The sequence below is a fragment of the Pithys albifrons genome, chromosome 1, assembly GCF_047495875.1.
Source record: "Pithys albifrons albifrons isolate INPA30051 chromosome 1, PitAlb_v1, whole genome shotgun sequence".
Lineage (NCBI taxonomy): Eukaryota > Metazoa > Chordata > Aves > Passeriformes > Thamnophilidae > Pithys > Pithys albifrons.
This window is the reverse complement of record NC_092458.1, coordinates 126,642,150-126,668,044: the sequence shown is the minus strand read 5'-3', so window position 1 is coordinate 126,668,044 and position 25,895 is coordinate 126,642,150. Positions and strand designations below refer to the sequence as shown.

At 65.4% G+C, this 25,895-nt stretch overlaps 2 protein-coding genes across 4 annotated transcripts in view; one reads left to right on the top strand and one right to left on the bottom strand.

Moving 5' to 3' along the window:
- NUP98 (nucleoporin 98 and 96 precursor) overlaps positions 1-4,374 on the bottom strand; it is a 42,993-nt gene extending 38,619 nt beyond the window's left edge. For both annotated transcript variants that reach the window (XM_071567700.1, XM_071567709.1), the window contains exons 1-2: positions 4,222-4,374; positions 639-742 (exon numbers count right to left, since the gene is read on the bottom strand). In XM_071567700.1, coding sequence (XP_071423801.1) covers positions 639-711 — 73 coding nt within the window. In that variant the 5' untranslated portion in view covers positions 712-742; positions 4,222-4,374. The remainder of the gene's footprint in view (positions 1-638; positions 743-4,221) is intronic.
- A 293-nt stretch (positions 4,375-4,667) lies between these two features.
- Positions 4,668-24,113, top strand: PGAP2 (post-GPI attachment to proteins 2). Of its 2 annotated transcripts, none has more exons than XM_071567685.1 (6): positions 4,668-4,750; positions 7,594-7,768; positions 9,545-9,797; positions 12,414-12,508; positions 21,542-21,650; positions 22,247-24,113. In XM_071567685.1, the coding sequence occupies exons 2-6, from the start codon at positions 7,604-7,606 to the stop codon at positions 22,375-22,377; spliced, it is 753 nt and encodes a 250-aa protein (XP_071423786.1). In that variant the 5' UTR covers positions 4,668-4,750; positions 7,594-7,603; the 3' UTR covers positions 22,378-24,113. The 2 variants fall into 2 exon arrangements, with proteins under 2 accessions (XP_071423786.1, XP_071423778.1); XM_071567677.1 differs by having other exon boundaries at positions 12,414-12,520.
- The last annotated feature ends 1,782 nt before the right edge of the window (positions 24,114-25,895 follow it).

The window sequence follows — 25,895 nt, the reverse complement described above, 5'->3', positions numbered from 1 at the left end:
CAGCACACACAGCCCTTCCTTCCCAACATTCCCAACAAACACCCCCAGGACACACAGCCCTTCCTTCCCAACCTTCCCAACAAACACCCCCAGGACACACAGCCCTTCCTTCCCAACAAACACCCCAGCACACACAGCCCTTCCTTCCCAACATTCCCAACAAACACCCCCAGGACACACAGCCCTTCCTTCCCAACCTTCCCAACAAACACCCCCAGGACACACAGCCCTTCCTTCCCAACAAACACCCCAGGACACACAGCCCTTCCTTCCCAACAAACACCCCAGGACACACAGCCCTTCCTTCCCAACATTCCCAACAAACACCCCAGCACACACAGCCCTTCCTTCCCAACCTTCCCACTCCTCACTGTTTCAATCCCCCAAACCCCAGTGGGACACTCCTCGTTTGAGCTCCCCCTTTCCAGGAAAGGCAGTTCCAAGAGCATCCCTGGAATCCTGGTGTGTGCCCAGATTCCAAGCTGGGGCTCCTGAACCTCATCCAAGCGCCCTGGAGAGCCCAGCAGCCCCCAGTTCCACCCAGCAAGGGATCTCCACCCCCTTGGGATCCTCTGAGCTGCTCTCCAGGAGAACACCTCCCTGAGGGCACCTTCAAACCAGCTGAATGTTTTACTTACTCTGCCCAAAGGTGGAAGTTGTCCCAAAGCCGGTGCTGCCTCCGAACGGAGTCCCAAAGGATTTGTTGAACATTTTCAGGATGTATCAGGTTTTCTCTCAAGACCTGGAAAGAAGAATTCAGGTTTTACTGAAGGTTTATCCTGCAAACTCCCTTCCCATCCCACTCATGGCTGAGGGCACCAATCCCACTGGAATCCTTTGGCCATCAAACCCATGGCATGTTTGGGGCAGACTGAGAGATTCCAACCCCTGACAGAACCCAGGGGACAAGGACACCAACCCTCCAGTGACAGGGCAGAAGGTGCCACTGATCCCTCAGTGTCACTGAGTGTCACCCCAGCTCTGCCTTCCACACTGTGCCCTGGTGATCCCGTGACATTCCAGGATGGATTTTCCTGTTCAACCCTATTTGGCAACTGCTTCAAACAGGACAAGTGGGAATGTCCTGCAGGAGGACTGCAGGCACCCACCTTCCCTCTGCCCCCCACAAGCTGCTGCTCCAGGGATCCTGCCCCATTTCCACAGGGCCCAGTTCCCTTTCCAGCCCCCCAGCTCAGCCCCAGCCCACCCCTGGCTGCCCCTCTCCCATCTCTCCCTGGTCACAGACAAGAACTCTGAGTTTGCCAACAATTCCAGCACAGTCCCCACAGCCTCCCAGGCTCACTCTGGGCAGGGAATTGGGTGGTGTTTTCCCACAGTGGGGTCAGTGCCTGCAGCTCCACCTCGGAGAATCCCAGTATTCCCCCAAAATACTGGCATTAGTCAAAAAAATGCTGTATTTCCCCCTCCAAAAATGCCATATTACCAAAAAGACCCACGTAAAAAAGTCATATGGACCCTAAAATGGGCTGTATTAGTAAAAGTAAAATACAAAAAATTGCCATATTAGCCAAAAAAGTGCCAGTATTACCAACAAGAAATCCCATATTCCCCAAAGACAACACCAGCATTCCCCAAATCCCACAAGTATTCCCCAAATCCCACTTAACCCCTGGCAGCCACAGCTCAGAAGAAGGAAGTTCAGCAGTTCCCACACAGCCCATCCCAGGAATATTCCCACAGCCCCTCCCAAGGCAGCACTGCCCCAACACCAGCAATTCCAGCTAAAGCCAAACCTGCCCCTTTCCCTGTGCCCATTCCCAGCTCCCTTTATCTCCTCCCAACAGGGGAAACACAGGGGAACTGGGCACTGCCCAGCACAGCCTCCTGCAGGGAAGCACCAAATCCATCTGCTCAGCCTTGGAACTACAAGTGTTTGTTTCCCTAAACCAACAGCACCTCCCGGGAACTGCCAAATCCAGAGTGGGAGCAGCCCCAGCCTCCCCCAGCCCAGACAGCCCAGTATCCCCCTCCCTCCATGCTGGGGCTGCTGGGGGGTCCTGGGCTGGGCTGATCCCGGGGGGCTCCTCCTGCTCAGGAGATCCTGTGACCCTCCCACAAACCAGGATGACTCCTGTGAACCCCAACACTGTCCCAGCAGCCCCACACCTCCCTCTGGGGTGTGAAGGGTCAGCCCAGTCCCACAGGCCAGGCCTCACATCCCCCTGGGCACGGGAGGGGAACTTCAGGGAGTTCAGGAAAGGCCTGAAAAGGCTGCTCTGACAAACTCCGAGACCCCCCAAGGCAGGAGCAGCTCCTGGAGAGCACTGCAGGCCCCAGGGCAAGGCTGCCCCCACACCTGAGCCCCCTCACCTGTCCCACAGGATCCCTGGGGCTGCCACAGCCCTGCCGGCCCCTGGAGCCCACCCTGTGCCCAATGCCCACCTTGGCACAGCCCTGCCAGCCCCTGGAGCCCACCCTGTGCCCGATGCCCACCTTGGCACAGCCCTGCCAGCCCCTGCAGCCCACCCTGTGCCCGATGCCCACCTTGTCTCCCAGCCCAGAGCACTCAGTGCCACGACCAGTCCTGCCTTGGGCACCTCCAGGGCTGGGCACTCCAAACCTCCCTGGGCAGCCCCTGCCAGGGCCTGCCCACCCTTTCCAGGCAGAAATTCCTCCTCTTGTCCAACCTGAGCCTCCCCTGGCCCAGCCTGAGGTTTTATTTCCCCTTGTTCTGTGAGAATGTTCCCCCTGAGCCTCCTCCTCTCCAGGCTGAGCCCTCTCAGTTCCTCCCCCCAGGACCTGCCCCCAAGAACCTTCTCCAGTGCAATGGAGGATTTTCAGCCACCTCCTCTTGCCCCAGTGGAAGGGTCACTTTTCGGGCAGATAAAACCCCCTCCCAGTTTCCACACTCACTGTTGTGACTCTCAGCCTTATCTGCCAACTCACCACCCTCCCTGGGTCTGGGGTGCCCCTTCTTTAGGGCACTGCTCTCCCAGAGTCCTGGGACTGCTAAAACCAAATTGTATTTGAGAAGGAACCTGAAATATCATTTCCTGAGACAAGAAAAAGTTACAGAATGATTTCCCTCTCACAGAGCAGCCTTTTGTTGTGCTTCACACCCACCATGGCCACGGAGCTGGGCAGGGGCTGGGCTGGAGCAAAGGGGGCTCAGGGGGCACCTTCTGGCTCTGCAATCCCTGCCAGGAGGGGGGAGCCGGGACAGGGGGTCGGGCTGTGCCCCAGGGCACAGGGACAGGAGCAGAGGGCACGGCCTCAGGCTGGGCCAGGGCAGGGGCAGGGGGCACAGCAGCAGGAATTTCTGCCTGGAAAGGGTGGGCAGGCACTGGCAGGGGCTGCCCAGGGAGGGTTGGAGTGCCCGGCCCTGGAGGTGCCCAAGGCAGGACTGGCCGTGGCACTGAGTGCTCTGGGCTGGGGGACAAGGTGGGCATTGGGCACAGGGTGGGCTCCATGGGCTGGCAGGGCTGTGCCAAGGTGGGCATCGGGCACAGGGTGGGCTCCAGGGGCTGGCAGGGCTGTGCCAAGGTGGGCATGGGGCACAGGGTGGGCTCCATGGGCTGGCAGGGCTGTGCCAAGGTGAGCATCGGGCACAGGGTGGGCTGCAGGGGCTGGCAGGGCTGTGCCAAGGTGGGCATGGGGCACAGGGTGGGCTCCAGGGGCTGGCAGGGCTGTGCCAAGGTGGGCACCGGGCACAGGGTGGGCTGCAGGGGCTGACAGGGCTGTGCCAGCCTCAGGGATTCCCTGAAGAGCCGGAGCAGAGTTAACAAAGGCCGGGGGGTCACAGAACGTCCCCCCCACCCGAGGGCTCCCATTAAGGCCCAACAAACCCGCCGAGCCGCTCCCGCAGGACCCCCCGTCACTCCCCGCCCCCCAACCCGCAGCTAATGACGAACACGGCTTGAAATTGCCGCTAATTAGCGCAGCTCCAAACCACAACCACTCACCCGGCCTTTAACTCACCAACAACCGGCGCCTGTAAACAACTCCCGAGCGGGGGCTGCGCTGCCCCCCCGGACACTCCGCGGCCCTTTCCCACCCCCCGAAAAAGCCCCGGGACCCCTCCCGCGGGACTGCCCCGGCTCGGGCGGGGGCGGCTCCGCCCCGAGGGGTCCCCGTGCCCTCCCGGCGCTTCCCCTCCCCACACCCGCCCCGCTCTGTCCGTCCCTCCCTCGGTCCGTGCCGGGGCCTGCGCGGGCCCGGCGGGTGTCCCGGCACAAAAGGCGCGGCGGGGCGGGCGCTCACCGCGGGTGCGGGTGCGGTGCGGTGCGGCTCGGGGCGGTGTGTGCGGTGCCGGTGGGTGCCGGTTCGGGGCCGTTTGGGGCCGTTCGGGGCCGTTCGGGGCCGGGCTCGGCCCGCGGTGCCGCCGCCGCCGCCTCTCGGGGCCGCAGCTGCGTCACAGCCCGCGCGCGCGCTCCCGGCCTGCCCCGCGCGCCCCCGGCCCCGCCCACCGCCCCGCCCATTGGCTGACACACCGCGCCCCGCCCCGCGCTCCCGCCTCCCATTGGCTGGGCCGGCCGGGGAGGGGGCGTGGCCTGAGGGCGCGGAAGGGTCCAGAAGGGCCCGTGTGGCGGCGCCGCCCCGACATCCGGGGCGTCCGGGAGGGCGGGGCTTGTTCCGCGCGGACCAATCGGAGGGGCCGAAACTCTTAAAGGGGCCGCGGCCGCGATTGGAGCGGGAGGGAAGGGGAGGAGGAAGAAGAGGAAGGGGAGGAAGGACGGGAGGGAGCGCAGGGAGCGCCGGGCCGGGCATGGAGCAGCGCGGGGGCTGAGCGGTGAGCTGGGACAGCCCGTCAGGGACACCCTGGGGGCTGGGCCGGGGCATTTGGGGCGTCCCGGGGGGCGTCACCCGCTGCGAGGCCCTGCTGGGGTCTGGGGAGGGGGCGCCGGGTGGGCTGTGGGAAATGGGGGGGGGGCTGTGGGGACTTGGCCCGGGAGGCCAGGGGGGCTCGAGGGGTGGAGTGCCCAGGAGGGGTTGGGGAGGTCTTAGGGGGGTCCCCAGGGGGTGTCGGGGGGTGTGGAGTGCCCAGAGGGGTTTTGGGGGGTCTCAAGGTGGTCTCTGAGGGGGCTCAGGGGGTTCCCAGGGATCTCTGGAGGTCTCAGGGGGGTCCCCAGGGGGTGTCGGGGGGTGTGGGGTGCCCAGAGGGGTTTTGGGGGGTCTCAAGGTGGTCTCTGAGGGGTGTCCCCAGGGATCTCTGGAGGTCTCAGGGGGTGTGGGATGCCCAGGGTTTTTTTTTGGGGGGTCTCAGGGGGTCTCGGAACTGTGGAGTGCCCAGGGGGCTTTTGGGGGGGTCTCTGAGGGTATGGAGTGCCCAGGGGGCTTTTGGGGGTCTTAGGGTGGTCCCCAGGGGGTCTCTGGAGGCCTCGGGGGGTGTGGGGTGCCCGCCCAGGGGGGCTTTGGGGGGGTCTCAGCGGTGTGGGGTGCCCGGGAGCTCTCAGGACACTGCCCGGGGAGGGGGTTTGTGGGGGGCCTCAGGGGGGCACTGCCCACCCTGCCCAGGGGCACTGCCCAGACTGTCCGGGCATTGTCTGTAAATCCGATTTGCCCCGGGCAGGAAGGGGGGGTGGAATGGCCCGGCTGATCCCGCGGGCACGGCGGGACCCGGGGCTGGGGGGGACCCCTGGACTGGGGGGAACCCTGAACTAAGGGAGACCCCTGGGCTGGGGGAGACCTCTGAATTGGGGGGGACCCTGAACTAAAGGAGACCCCTGAACTGGGGGGTACCCTGGGCTGGGGGGAACCCTGAACTAAGGGAGACCCCTGGGCTGGGGGAGACCTCTGAATTGGCGGGGACCCTGAGCTAAAGGAGACCCCTGGGCTGGAGGAGACCCCTGAACTAAGGGAGACCCCTGGGCTGGGGGGGGACCCTGAACTAAGGGAGACCCCTGAACTAAGGGAGACCCCTGGGCTGGGGGGCGACCCTGAACTAAGGGGGACCCCGGGGCTGGGGGTGCCCTGGAGGTGCCCGCCCTGGTGTGCCCGACCCCCCCAGCAATGGCCCTGCTGCGTGGGGGGCTCGTGGTGCCCTGACCCTGCAGCTGGGGGGCTGTAGAGTCATGGAATGTCCTGAGCTGGGAGGGACCCCCAGGGACCAGCCAGTGCCACCCTGGCCCTGCCCAGCACACCCAACAGTCCCCCCTGGCCCTGCCCAGCACACCCCAACAGTCCCCCCTGCCCTGTCCCATTGCCCAAAGGCTCCTGCAGCTCTGGCAGCCTCGGGGCCGTGCCCACTGCCCTGGGGAGCCTGGGCAGAGCCCACCACCCTCTGGGGGAAGAGCCTTTGGCTGAGATCCCACCTGCCCTGGCACTGGTATGGGCAGTGGTGTCTGTGCCAGTGCTGGGGGCAGAGTGAGGGTGGGCTGGGGGTGTTTGGGCTGTGCTGGAGCAGCTGCAGCTCCGGGCAGTGCCCTCACCACGTGAGCTGTGCCCTGTGCCCCGAGCCAGGGAAAGGTCTGGATGGATCCTGTGGGAAACAGCTCACGTGCCTTTCAGCCAGATTGGTCTGGAGGCTGCAGGGACATCCCACTGCCTGCAGATCCAGCCCCCTGTCCCGGCCCCTGCTCTGCCCCTGTCCAGCCCCTGCCCCTGCCCCTGCCCCTGTCCAGCCCCTGCCCCTCATGTGAGAGGGGTGACCCCTGTGTCCATTCCTGCCCTGGCTGTGAGGGGTGACACAGGGCGTGAGGGGTGACCCCTGTGTCCATTCCTGTGTCCACTGCTGTGTCCATCCCTGGGCTGTGTAGGCCTGGGCAGAATCCCAGAGTCACTAAGGGTAGAAAAGCCCTCCCAGGCCATCGAGACCACCACCCTGTGACCATCCCCACCTGTCCCCCACAGCAGGAGGTGCGGAGTCCCTCAGGAGGGCACAGGGTCCCCGTCCCCCCCCCCCCTCAGGAGGGCACAGGGTCCCCGTCCCCCCCCTCAGGAGGGCACAGGGTCCCCGTCCCCCCCCCCCCTCAGGAGGGCACAGGGTCCCCGTCCCCCCCCCCCCTCAGGAGGGCACAGGGTCCCCGTCCCCCCCCCCCCTCAGGAGGGCACAGGGTCCCCATCCCCCCCCCCTCTCAGGAGGGCACAGGGTCCCCATCCCCCCCCCCCTCTCAGGAGGGCACAGGGTCCCCATCCCCCCCCCCTCTCAGGAGGGCACAGGGTCCCCATCCCCCCCCCCCTCTCAGGAGGGCACAGGGTCCCCGTCCCCCCCCCCCCAGGAGGGCACAGGGTCCCCGTCCCCCCCCCCCCTCAGGAGGGCACAGGGTCCCCGTCCCCCCCCCCCTCAGGAGGGCACAGGGTCCCCGTCCCCCCCCCCCCTCAGGAGGGCACAGGGTCCCCGTCCCCCCCCCCCCTCAGGAGGGCACAGGGTCCCCGTCCCCCCCCCCCCTCAGGAGGGCACAGGGTCCCCGTCCCCCCCCCCCTCAGGAGGGCACAGGGTCGCCGTCCCCCCCCCCCCCTCAGGAGGGCACAGGGTCGCCGTCCCCCCCCCCCCTCAGGAGGGCACAGGGTCCCCGTCCCCCCCCTCAGGAGGGCACAGGGTCCCCGTCCCCCCTCTCAGGAGGGCACAGGGTCCCCGTCCCCCCCTCTCAGGAGGGCACAGGGTCCCCTCACACGTGTGTTGGTTGGTTTCAGCTCCACCAAGATGCTGCAGGTGCCGCTGCCGCTGGACCGGGACGGGATCCTGTTCCGGCTGCGTTTCACCACGCTGGCACTGGGCACCGTGTTCTGCCCACTCTTTGGGTTCCTCTTCTGTGTCATCTGGTCCCTGCTCTTCCATTTCCGCGAGACGACCGCGACCCACTGCGGGGTGAGACTCCTGTGGGAAAACCCCAGTTCCTCTGGGGCTGGGGCAGCCAGAGGGGTGGCAGAGCTCCTGTGTCCTCCTGGGCTCCTCTCCCTCCCTCCCTCCCTCCTCCTGGGCTCCTCTCCCTCCCTCCTTCCCTCCTCCTGGGCTCCTCTCCTTCCCTCCTCCTGGGCTCCTCTCCTTCCCTCCTCCTGGGCTCCTCTCCTTCCCTCCTCCTGGGCTCCTCTCCTTCCCTCCCTCCCTCCCTCCTCCTCAGCTCCTTTCCCTCCCTCCTTCTTCTCTCCTTCCCCTCCTCTCCTTCCCCTCCTGGTCTCCTTTGCCTCCCTCCTCCTGGGCTTCTCCTCTCCCTCCTCCCGGGCTCCTTTCCCCTCCCCGGGCTCCTTTCCCCTCCCCGGGCTCCTTTCCCCTCCCCGGGCTCCTTTCCCCTCCCCGGGCTCCTTTCCCACCAGGACTGTTACAGAGCCCAGAACAAGCTGCTTCATTCCATTGTCCTTGTGCTCCCTCGGGACAGCCAGCAGAGGGTTTGGCTCTGGGATGGGACCGAGGGAAGTACAGACTGGTCAGGCTGGTGTCTGTACTGGGCACACTGGGCTGTCTGTGCTGGGGAAGCTGCACATTGTCCTGTGGAAGGGCTGGGCTGGAGCTGCTGCCCCCAGATCTGCTGGAGTTCAGAGGAGTCCCAGGAGTGTCCCAGGGGAGGGATGGTTGGAGCTCCAACAGGATGAGTTTGGGCTCCTCCAGGGCTTTCAAGCTGCTGGATGAGCAGCTGGATCCGAGCTGGGCACAGAGAGCAGGAATTGTCTCACTGCAGCAGGGCCTGTGGCAACAGGACAGGGGGAATGGCCTCCCACTGCCAGAGGGCAGGGATTGGTGGGATATTGGGCAGGAATTGCTGGCTGGGAGGGTGGGCAGGCCCTGGCACAGGGTGGGCAGAGCAGCTGTGGCTGCCCCATCCCTGGGAGTGTCCCAGGCCAGGCTGGACAGGGCTTGGAGCACCCTGGGCTGGTGGGAGGTGTCCCTGCCATGGCAGGGGTGGCACTGGGTGGGCTTTGGGGTCCTTCCAACCTAAACCAGTGTGGGATTCTGTGAAAGAACAGGAGTGTGAAGCTGAGACACCCTGAGCAGGCCCCCAGCACCCCGGGCAGCACTGGGGGCTGTGTGGCCCTGTGGGATGGCATTGCTTGGCTTTGGGAACAGGAATGAACTCACTTAGAATTAAACCAAGACACTTCCCAGCACCTGCAAGAGTGACAGACCGAGTGTGGCCCCCCCGAGCCCCTGTCTGTGTGTGCCCCCCATGAGCCCCTGTGCCCCCCACGAGCCCCTGTGCCCCCCACGAGCCCCTGTCTGTGTGTGCCCCCCTGTCTGTGTGTGCCCCCCTGTCTGTGTGTGCCCCCCACGAGCCCCTGTGCCCCCCACGAGCCCCTGTCTGTGTGTGCCCCCCTGTCTGTGTGTGCCCCCCATCCCCCTGTGCCCCCCACAAGCCCCTGTCTCCCTGTGCCCCCATCTCCGTGTGCCCCCCATGAGCCCCTGTGCCTCCAACATCCCCCATCCCCCTGTGCCCCCCACGAGCCCTGTCTGTTTGTGCCCCCCATCCCCCTGTGCCCCCACGAGCCCCCATCCCTCTGTGCCCCCCACGAGCCCCGTCTGTTTGTGCCCCCCATCCCCCTGTGCCCCCCACGAGCCCCCATCCCCCTGTGCCCCCCACGAGCCCCCATCCCCCTGTGCCCCCCACGAGCCCCCATCCCCCTGTGCCCCCACGAGCCCCCGTCTCCGCAGGTGCCCAACTACCTGCCGTCCATCAGCGCGGCCATCGGGGGCGAGACTCCGCAGCGCTACGTGTGGCGGCTCTGCATCGCCCTGCACTCCGCCCCGCGCCTGCTGGTGGCCCTGGCCTACTGGAACCACTACCAGAGCTGCCACTGCTCCCACCCGCGCTACCTGCGCCTCTGCCACTGCACCCTGCTGCTCAACCTGCTGGAGAACGGCGCCCTCCTCATCCTCACCTACGTGTCCTCCTCCGAGAACTATGGTACGTGGGGCTGGGCTGGGCTGGGCAGCCGGGAGGGGAGACAGCTGAGCCCTCCACAGCTGCTGGCAGGGTTTGCAGAGGAAGGGGAAAACATTCCGTGCTTCCCGAAGCTCTTGGGTGCTGGGACAGTTCTGTCCAACCACGGGCTGAGCTCTGGGATCAGGCCTGGAGCAGACCTTGGTGTGCCCAGGCCCCACTGCAGGGGCTGAGGGCAGGGGAGCAGAGCTGGGGTGGTGCCTGTCCTGCTTCCCTCCATCCCCACTGCTGGGATGGGGCTGGGATTGGAGCTGGCTTTGCTTCAGCTGCTTTGGAAAACCTGCCCCAGAACTTCAGAGTAAAATTCCATAGAATCACAGAAACCCAGACAGTACCTTAAACTCCATCCCCTTCCATGGGCAGGGACACCTCCCACCAGCCCAGGCTGCTCCAAGCCCTGTCCAACCTGGCCTGGGACACTCCCAGGGATGGGGCAGCCACAGCTGCTCTGCCCAACCTGTGCCAGGGCCTGCCCACCCTCCCAGCCAGCAATTCCTTCCCAATATCCCACCTAGCCCTGCCCTCTGGCAGTTTGAAGCCATTCCCTTGTCCTGTCCCTCCATCCCTTGTCCCCAGTCCCTCTCCAGCTCTCCTGGAGCCCCTTTGGGCACTGGAAGGGGCTCTCAGGTCTCCCTGGATCATTCCCTTCTCCAGATGACCCCCCAGCTCTCCCAGCCTGTCCCAGCACAGAGGGGATCCAGCCCTCTAAAATGTCCTGAAAATAGAGTATTTCAAATTAAATCAACATGTGCCAAACCTGGTCATGACAGGCTGGGAAATGCTCTTCCCCCACATGGTCTCATACACAGGGACAATGTCCAGCTGCAGTTTCCTCCCGGGGTCTGGGGGAGGCCCCGGGATTGATGGGAACTCCAGTGCAGGAGCCAGCAAAGGGGGTGCTGTTGCAGTGGGAACAAAGGCCCTGCTGGGATGGTCAGCAGGAAAGGGGTGTGGGCTGTCCCTGTGGGGCTGCATGGTGGGGATGGATGTTGGATCCAGCTGGGAGAGGAGCTGCAGGAGGGCTTTGGACAAGGGTCTGGAGGGACAGGACACAGGGAATGGCTTCAAACTGCCAGAGGGCAGGGCTGGATGGGATATTGGGAAGGAATTGCTGGCTGGGAGGGTGGGCAGGCCCTGGCACAGGTTGGGCAGAGCAGCTGTGGCTGCCCCATCCCTGGGAGTGTCCCAGGCCAGGTTGGACAGGGCTTGGAGCACCCTGGGCTGATGGGAGGTGTCCCTGCCCATGGCAGGGGTGGCACTGGGGGGGCTTTGGGGTCCCTCCCAGCCCAAACCAGTCTGTGATTCAGGGCTGTGGTGTCATGAACAGTCCCAGGCCCTCCTGCAGCCCTTGGGGTGAGGGTGGAGGTCTGTGGTGGAGCCCAGTGACTGAGGTGGCTGGGTGTGAACCTCCAGCTGATGGAGGTCTGTGGTTTTGGGATGTTCCCACCCAGCTCACCTTGCTCAGCTCCTGCCCACACTCCCTGTGCCCCATGGATAGTTATCCCATTCCCACCCTTCCTGCCAATGTCTCCTCATGGCAGGGTCTGCAGCCTGACCTGTCCCTGGGGCTTCTCTGCCCTGTCTGGGCTTGGGACCTGCTCTTACAAATCCAGGTGCTCATCTGGGGTTTGGATGACCCCCTGATCCCTGGGATGGCCCTGCCTGTGTCTCGTGCAGGGCTCTGGGAGGGGGAGGCCAAGGGTGCCTGGGCAGAGCCACTCTGGGCTCAGCCTGACCCAGTTTCTCAGATCCTCAGCTCAGACTAATCCCAGGTTTGTGGGGAAAGTTCCAGCCCTGAGCTGCCTGCTGGGATGAGAAGGGGCTCAGGTTAATCCTCCCTGTGGGATGTGGCTCAGATCTCACCTCTCAGACCTCATGTGACTTCCCCCAACAGGGACAATCATTTCTGGTGTTCTGGTGGTTGGGAATTCAGCCCGAGTTCAATTCCTGGAGAAAGGGCTGGGAAACTCTGACACAGCAGCACCTGTGGAAACCTCTCACCTGGGGATGGAGGGACTGCAGGTGGTTTGGGGCCTGGGGAGCTGCTCAGCTGCATTCCCAGCCTGATCCTGTACCTGGGCTGGTCCAGGAACGCACAGGGCAGCCCCAGTGCTGGGGATGAGGCTGCTGATGGTGTTAATTGACAGGTGGGTAATGCAGGAGGCCAGAGGATGGACTTGCCTGGGGTTTGGACTGGCTCACTGTTCCCCTTGCCCTCTGTGTTCAGTATCCCCATCCCCAAAACAGCTGGTGGTGCTGAGCTGCTCCCAAGGTCCCTGAGGTTACAGCTGTGGGACCACATGGACACCCTCCTGGCCCTTTGGGATGGGTGTTCCAGCAGCCTTTATGCCCTTCCAGGGGGCACCAGAGCCAGGTTATGGGGCCATGCTGTGCCTGCCTCCTGCACAGACCTCCCCAGGCTGCTCCTGGCACTGGGGCTCAGCACCACCTGGGCTCTGGGGTTCCCAGTGGGACCACCTCCTGCACAGAGCAGTCCCTCACCCTCCCAGATCCTGCCCCGTGTCCCCCTGGTGCTCTGGGCTTGGATTGAGCAGGACACCTGTTGTCTTGTCGATCCAGCAATCCATGAAAATGCCTTCATCGTGTTCATCTCGTCGGCCCTGGGCCACATGCTGCTCACCTGCATCCTCTGGAGAATGACTAAGAAACACACAGTAAGTCCCGAGGTACAGACACTTTCCTTTCTCTTCTCTTGCTGGGAGCTGGGAGTGGGTCTGGTGCTGTGCTGGGAGTGGGCACTGCTGGGTGCAGGGGGGGGCTCTGGGCTGCCCATGGGGGGCTCTGGGCTGCCCTTGCTGTGAAAGGACCCTGAGCAGGTGCTAAGGGAGCCAACAGCAGCAGGTGGAACTGGGAGCAGCCACCAAAATCCATTGTTAACCAAAGCAAAGCAGGGAGGAATCTTTTCACTTCCCATTTCCTGGTTTTATCATAGAATCACAGAATGGTTTGAGGTGGGAGGGACCCCAAAGCCCACCCAGTGCCACCCCTGCCATGGGCAGGGACACCTCCCACCAGCCCAGGCTGCTCCAAGCTCTGTCCAGCCTGGCCTGGGACACTCCCAGGGATGGGGCAGCCACAGCTGCTCTGCCCACCCTGTGCCAGGGCCTGCCCACCCTCCCAGGGAAGAATTTCTTCCCAATATTTAATTAAGTTTTCATTTAGATCTGATATGGAAACTCACCATGAGCATCCAGTGGGTCAGAATTGCTGATCCCCTCTCCATACCTGTTTCCAAACTGATGTTGCCTCCCCTGTGGTGGGAATTGCTGGTCCTGCCAGCTGGGAGCAGCAGGAGTTGTTCTCCCTTTCCTCTGGAATGGCTGTGTGGAGCAGGCTGGCTCTGGCCCTTGTCCTGGGGAGGGGGCCAGGGGGTGCAGGGTGGGCCAGGTGGGCAGTGGGTCTGGCAGAGGGTCCAGCCAGGGCTCCCTGGATGCACTGCCTGGATGCATCTTCTGTGCTGTGCTGGTGTGTGGCACGAGTCCTGGGCTGTGGGCACTGGTGCAGCCATGGGCAGGACAGCCAGGTTTGTCCTGGGCAGGGCAGGGCACCCAGGTTTGTCCTGGGCAGGGCAGGGCACGGCACCCAGGTTTGCCCTGGGCAGGGCAGGGCAGAACATTCAGGTTTGTCCTGGGCAGGGCAGGGCAGGGCAGGACATCCAGGACTGGGGAGCTGGTGAGGGCTGGGTTGGTGGCAGGGCAGGGAGCTGGCAGGGCAGGGAGCTGGCAGGGCTGGGGCAGGCCTGTGCAGAGGGACTGTGTGTGGGGTGCAGGGGTGCTGTGCTCAGGGTCTGCTGAGCCCCCCATGTCCCAGCAGGATGAGCCCAGGGAGGGCTCTGCTCTGCCCCGGGGCTGCTGCTCCATCCCTGCTGTTTGTCCTCCCCTTCCGCCAATTCACCGAGCCTGTCCCTGGGCTGGCTCATTCCAGAGCCCTGGAAAAGAAGCTTCTAGCAGCTGTTTGGCTGCAGGGCTCCCTAGGAAAGAGGCTTTGGGAGATGCTGGGGTTCCCCTCGCTCACTGGGAAGTGCTGTGGGAATATCAGGAGCTCAGTCATTCCTTGGCAGCTTCCCCACAGCTTCCTTTATTTATGCCATTCTTTTTGGCCCGTCTTTGTTTCTTTGGTGAAGTCTCCAAAGCCTTGGATCTCATCCCCAGCACTGCCCTGCCCCTGCCTGGGCTGGATCATCTCCCCTGCCCTGGGCATGGGTGAGACCCCCAAATCCTGGGGTCAGCTTTGGGCCCCTCCCTGGGAGGGAAACACTGAGGGACTGGAGGGTGTGCAGGGCAGGGCAGGAGCTGGGCAGGGGCTGAGGGAGCTGGGGGGGCTGAGCTGGAGCAAAGGAGGCTCAGGGGGCACCTTCTGGCTCTGCCATCCCTGCCAGGAGGGGGGAGCCGGGACAGGGGGTCGGGCTGTGCCCCAGGGCACAGGGACAGGAGCAGAGGGCACGGCCTCAGGCTGGGCCAGGGCAGGGCCAGGGGATACAGTGGGAGGATTCCCTCCTGGATAGGGCTGTCCAGCCCTGGCACAGCTGCCCAGGGAAATGGTGGAGTCACATCCCTGGAGGAATTTAACAGCCCTGTGGATGTGGCACTTGGGGACATGGGTCAGAGTGGCCTTGGCAGTGCTGGGGAATGGTTGGACTTCAGACAGATTTTCCACCCTCGATGTTTCTGTGATTCCATTACCGAGGAGCAGAGGAATCTGCTCGTCCCTGGGTGGGAGTGGGACATGGTGACACCTTGACTGAACATGCCACCACCTGCCTGGTGCCACCACCTGGCCCAATGCCACCAGCCGGCAGGTGCCACCGCCCGGCTTCCCCCTCCCTCTGGTACAGCCCTTGGCAGGGTGTGGTCTCTCCAAAGCCGGGAGTCTCCCCCGAGGACTGAGGAGCCCTCGGGGGCCAGCCCTGATTGAGGCCATCGAGGACCAGCCCTGACTGAGGCCACCAGGGTGCGGTGTCCCTGTGCCAGCTCCGTGCAGGGCCACAGGATGGAGCTGCTGCCTTGGTGTGATGTGAGGGCTGAGCGAGGAGGAAGAGGAGGAGGAAGGGGAGGGGAGGGTGCTGCGGGATGACACAGCTCCCAGATTGGGTGTGTCTGTCTGCCAGGTGTCACCTTGTCACTCTGCAGATGTGCCCTGTGCCCCTGTCAGTGGGTCACAGCACCCTGGGGACAGATTCTGCCTCTGTTTGTGTCCCTTGTGGGGACGTTTTGTTCATCTTTGCTACCCCCAGCCCTGGAGGGGCAGGAGGGGACGGGTGAGGGGACAAATGCTGCCCCACGGGTCCCATCCTTCAGCAGAGGAGGCCACTAAGGGTCCCCACAGGGCTCAGGGTCTCCAAGGCCAAAGCTGGGACAGTCTCCAGGCCAAAGCCCATGAGAAGAGCTGGAGGGCTGGGTCTGTCAGGAGGAGAGGGCTCTGTCCTCCCCAGCCCTGAGTCTGGCACCTCTTCTGGTGCAGTCAGAGGGGGTGAAGCTCCCCAGCAGTGCCAGAGTTTCAGCGTGTGAGGGACAGGAATTGGTCTTGCAAAAGCTTCTCGTCCCTCAGGGCTCTGTCACAACTGCTGTTCTGGGAGGGCAGGAAGGAGGGGAGGAACTGGGGCGTGATGGGGAAGTACCGAGAGCCTCCGGTGCAGGGTGCAAGTGGTGGGAGAGGAAACAAAGCTCTGCAGGAGGGGAGAAAAGAGAAAGCAGGAGAGGACAAGGCAGAGGGGCAAAGCAGAGGGGGAGCTCCTGGTGGGGAGGGAGATGGAGCCCAGGAGCATCCAGCTGTGGCTGAGCACAGCCCCCTGTCCTTGGGGGTGGCAGTGGGGTGGCAGTGCCCACCCTGCCCTACTGCTCTGCTGGTCCTTCCCTGCAGCTCTGCCCACCCTGCCCATCAGCTCTGCTGGTCCTGGTCCTGCCCTGCGGCTCTGCCGGTCCTGCCCCGCCCCGCAGCTCTGCTGGTCCTGCCCCGCTGTCCGTGCCCCGCAGTTCTGCTGGTCCTGGTCCTGCCCCGCTGTCCCCGCCCCGCAGCTCTGCTGATCCTGCCCAGCTGTCCCTGCCCCGCAGTTCTGCTGGTCCTGCCCTGCTGTCCGTGCCCCGCAGTTCTGCCTGTCCTGCCCCGCCCTGCAGCTCTGCTGGTCCTGCCCCGCTGTCCCTGCCCCGCAGTTCTGCTGGTCCTGCCCCGCTGTCCCCGCCCCGCAGCTCTGCTGATCCTGCCCAGCTGTCCCTGCCCCGCAGCTCTGCTGGTCCTGCCCCGCTGTCCCTGCCCCGCAGTTCCTGCCCCGCAGCTCTGCCCGTCCCTGCCCCGCAGCTCTGCTGTTTTTCCGGGCCAGCTGATCTCCCTTAGAACCCTCCTTCCCCCGGAGAGGGACAGCAGAGCAGTTTCACTTCTTGTTTGCAAACACGCCCAGGGCTGGTGGCACCAGCAGAGACACCACTGTGTGTGTGTGGGCTCAGGCCCATCATGGAAGGCCATGGAGATGCTCCAGGGCTGGAGCCCCTCTGTGCTGGGACAGGCTGGGAGAGCTGGGGTGGGTCACCTGGAGAAGGGAAGGATCCAGAGAGACCTGAGAGCCCCTTCCAGTGCCCAAAGGGGCTCCAGGAGAGCTGGAGAGGGACTGGGGACAAGGGATGGAGGGACAGAACAAGGGTTGGAGGGACAGGACAAGGGATGGAGGGACAGGACACAGGGAATGGCTTCAAAGTGCCAGAGGGCAGGGCTGGATGGGATATTGGGCAGGAATTGCTGGCTGGGAGGGTGGGCAGGCCCTGGCACAGGTTGGGCAGAGCAGCTGTGGCTGCCCCATCTCTGGGAGTGTCCCAGGCCAGGTTGGACAGGGCTTGGAGCAGCCTGGGCTGATGGGAGGTGTCCCTGCCCATGGCAGGGGTGGCACTGGGTGGGCTTTGGGGTCCTTCCAGCCCAGCCCAGTATTTCACCAGTGGAGCTGGGTCCTTCTGTGCCCTCTCTGGTCAGTCCCTCGGTATCCCAGGCTCCTGCCATCCCTCTCTGCAGGGCTGAGCCCGGCCCAGCTGCAGGATCTGGGAACACCTTGTGCAGCTGTGTGGGGGCAGAGGTGCCCTGTGTGTGGTGCAGCCCCTGCGTGCCCCTGGCCCTGCCACGTGAGCCGGGGCCGCAGCCGCCTCGGGCCACGCGTGGTTTCCCCCCAGCGCCACAGCCGCGGCACAGGCGAGCCCTCTATAAATATCTGAGCTCGGTGACTGCACACTTTGGCTTCCTGCAGGGACTCAGAGACCTCCCAGCGCTTGGGAGGTCCCTGCAGAGCGAGCTGCTGCCCTTTGAGTTAATGTTGTCACTCCTGTCCCCACCAGGAACTGGGGGGTGAACTCCAGAGGGTCCCTCTGGTCCCTCTGCAGGGGCACTGCATGGTGGTGACTCCCAGAGGCCACCCCTGAGCCCTCAGACTGGGTGTGCAGGGCTGGGGTCTCCCAAGGGTGGGGGAAGGAGACCCCCCAGTGCCTCCCAGGGGTCCAGGGCAGCACCCCAGGCTGTCCCCCTGGGCGGGGGGTGCAGCCACTCTCCCCACTTCCCCACTGTCTGCTCTCCTGCCCCTGACCCCCCTTGGTGCCCAGGGATGGTGCCTCAGCTCCCAGCTGGGCACTAACTAGAATTTCACTGTGGTTCTGTGGGCCAGACACACGTCCAGCTGTGCAGGGCTGGGGGGGTGAAGTCAGGGGGACCCACAGGGGACACGAGTGCCCCAGTCTGCCATATCAGAAGAAAGTTGTGAAGCCAAGGTTGGCCATGGAGCTGTGCCAGCCGGGGCACAGGGGCAGCCTGGCACCAGCTCAGCTTGGAGCACCCTGTCCTTGGGGTTTCTTATCCCCCTTTTTCCTTGCAGGCATCTGGAGTGTGGAGACGTTGGGTCCAGCTCCTCTCCAGGGCACTGACAGGGGTGCTCCTGCCCCTGGTCCTGCTGCAGGACCCTGAGGTGTCTCTGGAGGAGTGAGCACCCAACCCTGCCCCTCTGGGTGCCCTTTGTGCTCCCCCTCTCCCAGTCTGGGCCGAGGATTATCCTGTGGCTAATTAGGTGTTAATCCCTAATGCCAGGGCTCAGAGCAGTGCCCTGAGGGGTCACACTGGGGCAGGGTCCCCGGGGGCAAGCAGAGGTTTCTCAGCAGCTGCTGGCTTGAAATGGGGCACCTTGGGGACTGTCCCTGCAGGAGCACAGGCAGGACACCGAGCACAGCAGGGGGGACATTGGGAATGAGGGAGCTGGAGTGTCACCCCCTCCCTGCTGCAGGAGGAGGAGGAGGAGGAGGAGGAAGGAACTGCCTGCACTGGGGCAGTGTGGTGGGAGCTCCAGGAGCTGCTGGATGGAGGGAACTGCCCTTTGCCCACTGGTGTGGGCTGGACCCACCACACCACTCACGGCTCAGGCTGTGCCAGGCCCTGCCCCTGCTTCCCATGGCCCCACTTTGTGGGGATGCCCCACTTGTGTCCCCTCCTGGTGCTCCCTGGGGTGTGCCCAGCTGTGGTGCAGAGGAGGCCACCAGGATTGGAGGGATGGGGCCCCTCTGGTGTGAGGAAAGGCTGAGAGAACTGGGATCGTTAGCCTGGAAAAGGGAAGGCTCTGGGGAAACCTAATTGTGGCCTTCCAGTACCGGAAGGGACCTGTCAGGAAATGTGGAGAGAGACCATTTCCCAGGGCCTGGAGGGACAGGACAGGGGGGAACGGCCTCGGGCTGGAGGGGGCAGTTAGATGGGATATTGGGCAGGAATTGCTGGCTGGGAGGGTGGGCAGGCCCTGGCACAGGGTGGGCAGAGCAGCTGTGGCTGCCCCATCCCTGGGAGTGTCCCAGGCCAGGTTGGACAGGGCTTGGAGCAGCCTGGGCTGGTGGGAGGTGTTCCTGCCATGGCAGGGGTGGCACTGGGCAATCTTTAAGGTCCTTCCCAAGCCAAGCTATTCATGATCCTGGGAGGTTCGGCTGCCCTTGGCTGCCAGGTGAGGGCTGTGGGTGCCTGGTGTGGGCTGTGGGTGCAGCTGGGGCCGTGCTGGGCTCTCTGTGCAGCCGTTGGTGCTGCCGTGGGACGGGAGCGAGTGGTGTTTGTGAGCTGCATTTCCGCTGTGAAACTGCCGTGCCAGCCCTGCTGCTCCATGGGTGTCACCCCCTGTGTCACCCCCTGTGCCAGCCCTGCTGCTCCATGGGTGTCACCCCCTGTGCCAGCCCTGCTGCTCCATGGGTGTCACCCCCTGTGTCACCCCCTGTGCCAGCCCTGCTGCTCTGTGGGTGTCACCCCCCTGTGTCATCCACCTGTGTCACCCCCTGTGCCAGCCCTGCTGCTCCATAGGTGTCACCCCCTGTGCCAGCCCTGCTGCTCCATGGGTGTCACCCCCATGCCAGCCCTGCTGCTCCATGGGTGTCACCCCCCATGCCAGCCCTGCTGCTCCGAGGGTGTCACCCCCTGTGTCACCCCCTGTGCCAGCCCTGCTGCTCTGCCTGTGTCACCCCCTGTGCCAGCCCTGCTGCTCCATGGGTGTCACCCCCCTGTGTCACCCCCCATGCCAGCCCTGCTGCTCTGCCTGTGTCACCCCCTGTGCCAGCCCTGCTGCTCCGAGGGTGTCACCCCCTGTGCCAGCCCTACTGCTCCGTGGATGTCACCCCCCTGTGTCACCCACCTGTGTCATCCCCGTGCCAGCCCTGCTGCTCCGTGGGTGTCACCCCCCGTGCCAGCCCTGCTGCTCCGTGGGTGTCACCCCCCATGCCAGCCCTGCTGCTCTGTCTGTGTCACCCCCATGCCAGCCCTTCTGCTCTGTGTGTGCCTCCCCCTGTGCCAGCCCTTCTGCTCTGTGTGTGTCACACCCCGTGCCAGCCCTTCTGCTCTGTGTGTGCCTCCCCCTGTGCCAGCCCTGCTGCTCTGCCTGTGTCACCCTGGGCTGCCACCCTCCTCAGTCCCACCCCTTGCCGTCACAGTGGCCACCACATCCACAGGGTGCCAGCAGCGCTGGGCACGGGCACCCCCCTCTGTCTGAGTTTGGAGGACCTGCCTGGGCCCCTCAGGGTGGCGGTGGCATCACCAGCCTGTCCCCACAGGGGGAAGGTGCCCGTCCTTCCTCTCTGGGTTTTCCTCTCTGGGTTTTCCTCCCGGGTGAGGCCCCGGCACGTTCCGGGGGTGATGGAAACAGTGATGGGGCAATTGAAATTTCCCTCACTCTCAGCACTCCGTCAAAATGGAATTTCTGTCTCGGGTGAAGCGTCAAATGGGGGGAAATTCCCCTCCCACCCATGGCAGCCCAGGCTGTCCCTGCCATCCCCAACCTGCTGTGTGGGGCTGAGCCCCCCTTGCAGCCCCCCCTGCCCTGGGGCTCCCCTGCCTCCTCCTGGGGGTCCAGCCATGGGTTCTCTGCCCCGGGGCTCCCCTGCCTCCTCCTGGGGGTCCAGACGTGGGTTCTCTGCCCCGGGGCTCCCCTGCCTCCTCCTGGGGGTCCAGCCATGGTTCCTCTGCCCTGGGACTCCCCTGCCTCCTCCTGGGGGTCCAGCCATGGGTTCTCTGCCCTGGGGCTCCCCTGCCTCCTCCTGGGGGTCCAGACGTGGGTTCTCTGCCCCGGGGCTCCCCTGCCTCCTCCTGGGGGTCCAGCCATGGTTCCTCTGCCCTGGGACTCCCCTGCCTCCTCCTGGGGGTCCAGCCATGGGTTCTCTGCCCCAGGGCTCCCCTGCCTCCTCCTGGGGGTCCAGACGTGGTTCCTCTGCCCCGGGGCTCCCCTGCCTCCTCCTGGGGGTCCAGACGTGGTTCCTCTGCCCCGGGGCTCCCCTGCCTCCTCCTGGGGGTCCAGACGTGGGTTCTCTGCCCCGGGGCTCCCCTGCCTCCTCCTGGGGGTCCAGACGTGGGTTCTCTGCCCCGGGGCTCCCCTGCCTCCTCCTGGGGGTCCAGCCATGGGTTCTCTGCCCCAGGGCTCCCTGTGTGCCCAAGGGCTATGGGTCTCCTTATTCACGACCCTCGGTGTGATGGGAGAGAGACAACAAAGGGGGGCTGGAGTCCATACCCACCTTGGCTTCCAGCAGCTGCTGCCCCCACGGCCCCACAGCTTTGGGGGGTGCTGGGCAGCCCGGGCACAGGGTGATGGTTTGGGGGAGCCCATCATGAGGAGCAGGCCTGGCCCCTGGGCCACCCCCTTTGTGGAGGGCTGAACTCTGCTGGCACAGGACCAGTGAGCTGGGGATGTGGGGGGTGCTGGGGGCAGGATGGGGCCCCTCCAGCGCCAGGGCAGGTCGGGCAGCGCCTCTGCCGCCCCAGCTGCCTCCCCTTCATGTGGTTTCCTCCTCCCTGGTGCGGTTGTGGGTGAGGGGGTGCAGCACCCGGTGAGTTCCCCGTGCTGGGGAGCCGGGGCCACCTGCAGCCACGGGGGCTGCTGCCATTGGCCCATCCTGGGGCAGCCCCCCGTGTGCCCCAGCACTGCCAGGGGCTCCTGCCCCAGGGTCCCCCACGTTTGTTGGGACCCCCATGGCTCTGTGATCCCCCCGTGTGCCCCAGGGCACAGCCCTGCCAAGGGCACAGGGCAGCTCATGGGCCTCACTGGGCCGGAGGCAGAGAGACCACCCAGGGTTTGCAGGGCCAGGGCAGAGCTTCCTTGGGGATGGGCATGGGATGGGGATGGGGATGGGGATGGCTGTGCTGCCACCTCCATGGTCTGGAGGGCTGGGGGGTCCCAGGAGGGCACTGACCCAGCTCTCGGCCTCTTCCAGGAGCGCAAGTCGTACAAGTGGAAGCAGCTGCTCTTCTTCTTCACCTTCATCACGTTCGCGTTCGCCGTGTGTGTGTATTTCCACCACAACTGGTACTGCGGCCCCGGAGGTGAGGGGTGGGCAGGGGCTGCCTGCAGGGAGGGGCCTGGAGATGGTGCCATCACACTGGCACTGAGGGTGGGAAAGATCTCCGAGGTCACTGAGCCCACCCTGTGCCCAAGCCCCACCTTGTCACATCACCCAGCCCAGAGCACTGAGTGCCACAGCCAGTCCTTCCTTGGGCACCTCCAGGGCTGGGCACTCCAATCCTCCCTGGGCAGCCATTTCCAATGTTTAATTACCCTTCCTGATGTCCAGAAATTCGCAGACTCACAGAATCAATTGGGTTGGAAAAGACTTCTGAGATCATCAAGTCCAACCTATGACCAGTCACCACCATGGCAACTAGACCATGGCACTGGTGCTCCCAGTTCCTCACACTTCTTCCTGATCTCCAATGCCCTCCTAACGTGATGTCTCACCTTCCAAACCCAGCCTGGGGGGGCTGCTCTGGGGGAGCTGGTTTCTGGCTGCCCTTCTCCTCCTGTGGGGGTTGAGCCCCTCAGCCCACACCCTCCTGCCCTGGGGAGGTGCCCCCGAGGTGCCTCAGCTGTGGGGGCAGATCCAGCTGTGTGTTCCCCTGACCTGCTGTGTTCCCTCCCGCAGTGTACACTGTCTTTGCCTTCCTGGAGTACCTGGTTGTGCTCTCCAACATGGCCTTCCACATGACTGCCTTCTGGGACTTCGGCAACAAGGAGCTGGTGGTGAGCTCGCTGCTGGAGGACAAGCACTTCTAGCCAGCCCTGGTGCCCGGGGCTGCTCCTGTGGGGGCACAGAGCCCCTTCCCTGGTGCCAGGGGGACTGCTCCTGATGGGGGACACAGAGCCCCTTCTCTGGTGCCCGGGGCTGCTCCTGTGGGGGCACAGAGCCCCTTCCCTGGTGCCCGGGGCTGCTCCTGTGGGGGCACAGAGCCCCTTCCCTGGTGCCCGGGGCTGCTCCTGTGGGGGCACAGAGCCCCTTCCCTGGTGCCAGGGGCTGCTCCTGTGGGGGCACAGAGCCCCTTCCCTGGTGCCAGGGGCTGCTCCTGTGGGGGCACAGAGCCCCTTCCCTGGTGCCAGGGGGGCTGCTCCTGATGGGGGACACAGAGCCCCTTCCCTGGTGCCAGGGGGACTGCTCCTGATGGGGGGCACAGAGCCCCTTCCCTGGTGCCAGGGGGACTGCTCCTGATGGGGGGCACAGAGCCCCTTCCCTGGTGCCAGGGGCTGCTCCTGATGGGGGGCACAGAGCCCCTTCCCTGGTGCCCGGGGCTGCTCCTGTGGGGGCACAGAGCCCCTTCCCTGGTGCCAGGGGCTGCTCCTGATGGGGGACACAGAGCCCCTTCCCTGGTGCCCGGGGCTGCTCCTGTGGGGGCACAGAGCCCCTTCCCTGTCCTGCTGGGCTGTTTGCTGTGGAGCTGCTGCCAGGATGCTCCCGGGATCCTGGGCCCCCACGTGTGTGTGTCCCCTCAGACAGGGGAGCTGGGGGCTCCTCCTGGGCCCCCCTGCCCTGACTCCCTGCCAGCCCTGGGAGGGCAGGACAGAGCAGGGACAGGGACCTGCTGCCTGTTTGTTTGGAGAACGTTCTGGGCAGAGCAGGACTGTGCTCACAGCACCAGGGCATGGGAGGTTGGCCCTGCCCTGCTTGGCCTGGGGTTTGCGGTTCCTCCTCCAGGCTGGGGTGTCTGGGCCAAGCCCTCAGACAGGGCTGGTGGCCTTTTGGGCTGGCTGTGGGTGCTGCTCTCCCATTGGACTGTGGCAGGATCCCAGCCCAGCCGTGCCTGAGTTCCCACGAGGGGAGCAGGAAGGTTCTGGCTCGTGCACGGAGCAGGGTGGGAGCATCTGGGGCACAGCAGGTGTGGGAGCATCAACAGGCTCCTTCCTGCCTATCCCAAAAGCCCCCCCAGCACCACAAGCTGCTCCCAGGGGGGCTGTGCCCCACTTCCAGCCCACATTGGGGAGGAAGGGCAGGGGGGCTGGTACCTCTGGAGGTACTTGCTCCAATATCCACATGGATTCCCCTGTGCCAGGAGGCTGGAGCTGGGAACTGCTGGGGTCCAGCAGTGCCCCCACGAGTGGCCCTGGCTGCCAGGGCACCGTGGGCATGGCTGGGTGGGAGCTGGGGGCTGGCAGCATCCCCAGGCTCCTCCTGACAGCGCTGCTGGAAGGGGCACCTGGAGCTGACTTGTTTTGGGGGAGCTCTGCACTTGCCAGGGCTCATCCCATCCCACACTGGGCCAGGAAAGACCAGCGTGGGTCCCTCCCTGCCCTTCCCCACCGAGAGTCCCCCGGGATGTCCCGGCGCTCCTCCCTGCGCCCCCAGGGCTGGGCCGAGCCTCCTCCGGCGGGAGCTGCGGGGCCGGGGCGGGTCCTGCCGTGTGTCCATTGTCGGTGTCCCCATCCATGGGCCCCATCCCTGTCCCTGCATGCGTGTGACGCGCTGCTCCCGCCGCGCCGCGGCTTTTGGGGGGCAAATAAAGCACGGAGTATTTTTGTGAGCTCTTGGCAAACGCCACATCCACAGCACTTCCAGTGGCATGGCCCGTGGGCCCGGCGGGGGGGCTGGAATGGGCTGGGGGACACAGACACTGGGACTGGGATGTGGGATGTGGATCCCAGGTATTGAAGTTGGGATGTGGGATGCAAATCCTGGGTGTTGAAGGCGGGTGCAGATCCCCAGGGCTGGGGCTCAGGATCCCTGGGTGCTGGGTGTGGATTGCTGGGGTATGGAATGGGAATGCTGGGGTGTGGAATGGGAATGCTGGGTGCTGGATGTGGATTGCTGGGGTGTGGAATGGGAATGCTGGGTGCTGGGTGTGGGCTCCGGATCCGGGCTGGGCTGGGGCTGGGATGCGGGACACGGCCCCTGGGTGCTGGATGAGGCCAGGGGAGGGTCAGCCAGGCTGGGAGCCAGCCCGGATCGGGGCTGAAGGCGGGAGCTCCCGGGCTGAGCCCACCCCGCAGCTGGCGGCCGGTTCCCCACCCAGCCCCGGGGGCCGCTGGCTTGGCTTGGATGCTGCAGCTGCGGATGCTGCAGATCCTGGGGATGCTGCGGGGCCGGCACAGCCTCGGAGCCGGCACCTGGAGCCGGGAGGGCTGCGGTGGCACCGCGGGGCTCTGGGGCTGGGCAGGGGCAGCGGCGGAGGAGCCGCCGGTGGCTCCGTCCCCCGCCTCGTCCGGGGCTCCGAGGGGCCGTCGGGGAGCCCGGACCGCGCTGGGGCTGCCCTGGGAGCGGCTGGGAGGGGACCAGCCATGAGCTCATCCCGGGACAGGGCAGAGCTGGGTCCTGCTGCTGCTCACGGACAGTCCCTGCCTCGTCCCAGCACCCGCTGCTCCCCTGGAACCCACCGGGGCGGCACCTCGGGGGGAACAGGACATGGGGACATGGCCATGGCCGTGGGGACACCCACAGTGGGAGGAACACGTGGCTGTTGGATCCTCCATGGATTTGGTGCTGCAGGAACCCCCCTAGCCCATGGGTGCGCAGCCCCCGGACCGAGCTGGGCTCTGTGCCCTCCCCGTGGGCTGGCAGGGTGTGGGGCCGGCCCTGGGGGGCTGCCCTGGGGCGGGGCCGGGCCCGCAGCCCCCCTGCCCACACACGGTCGCCCACGCCGGCCCCGGCCCGGGCCGGGAAGTGGGACAGGGAACAAAGGCGGCTTGTGGCGGGCGCCGGGTCTCTGCCCTTCCTGCAGGAAGGGCCCGGGGCCGGACAAGGGGCCCTGTCCCGGCGGTGGGGCCCTCCCTGAGCCCCCCCTGCTCCGGCCAGCACGTGCCGGGGGGGCTGGCGAGAGGCTGGAAGCAGCCGGGGGTGGCACCGTCCCCTGCTGCCACCGTGGTCAGCCACAGGACCTGGGGACACCCCTGAGCGTTGGGGACACGGGCTCTGCTTCCACCTGCCCCCCCAGAGGCAGTGCCAGAGCTGGGGTGGCCCGGGGCTCCCAGGGAGGGGACGGTGCTGTGTGCCCACCCCTGCGGTGTCCCCATCCCTCGTATCCATTCCTGTCCCTTGCAGTGGCCCCCTGGCCACCTCCCACACTGTCCCATTCCTGTCCCTTGCACTGTCCCATTCCTGTCCCCTGCAGTGGCCCGAGGCCTCCCGGGAGGGCTCAGCTGGGCACAGGGTCAGGGCTGGCTGTGGCAGGGACAGCCCGAGCTTCCCCCAGCTGTGGTTCCCTCTGGGCAGAGACTTCCAGCAGGCACCAGGAGCATCCTCATCCTGGCCGGCAGGGCGAGGGGCACCTGTGTCCCCCTGGGGAGCGTCCCCATGCCTGGGGAAGGTG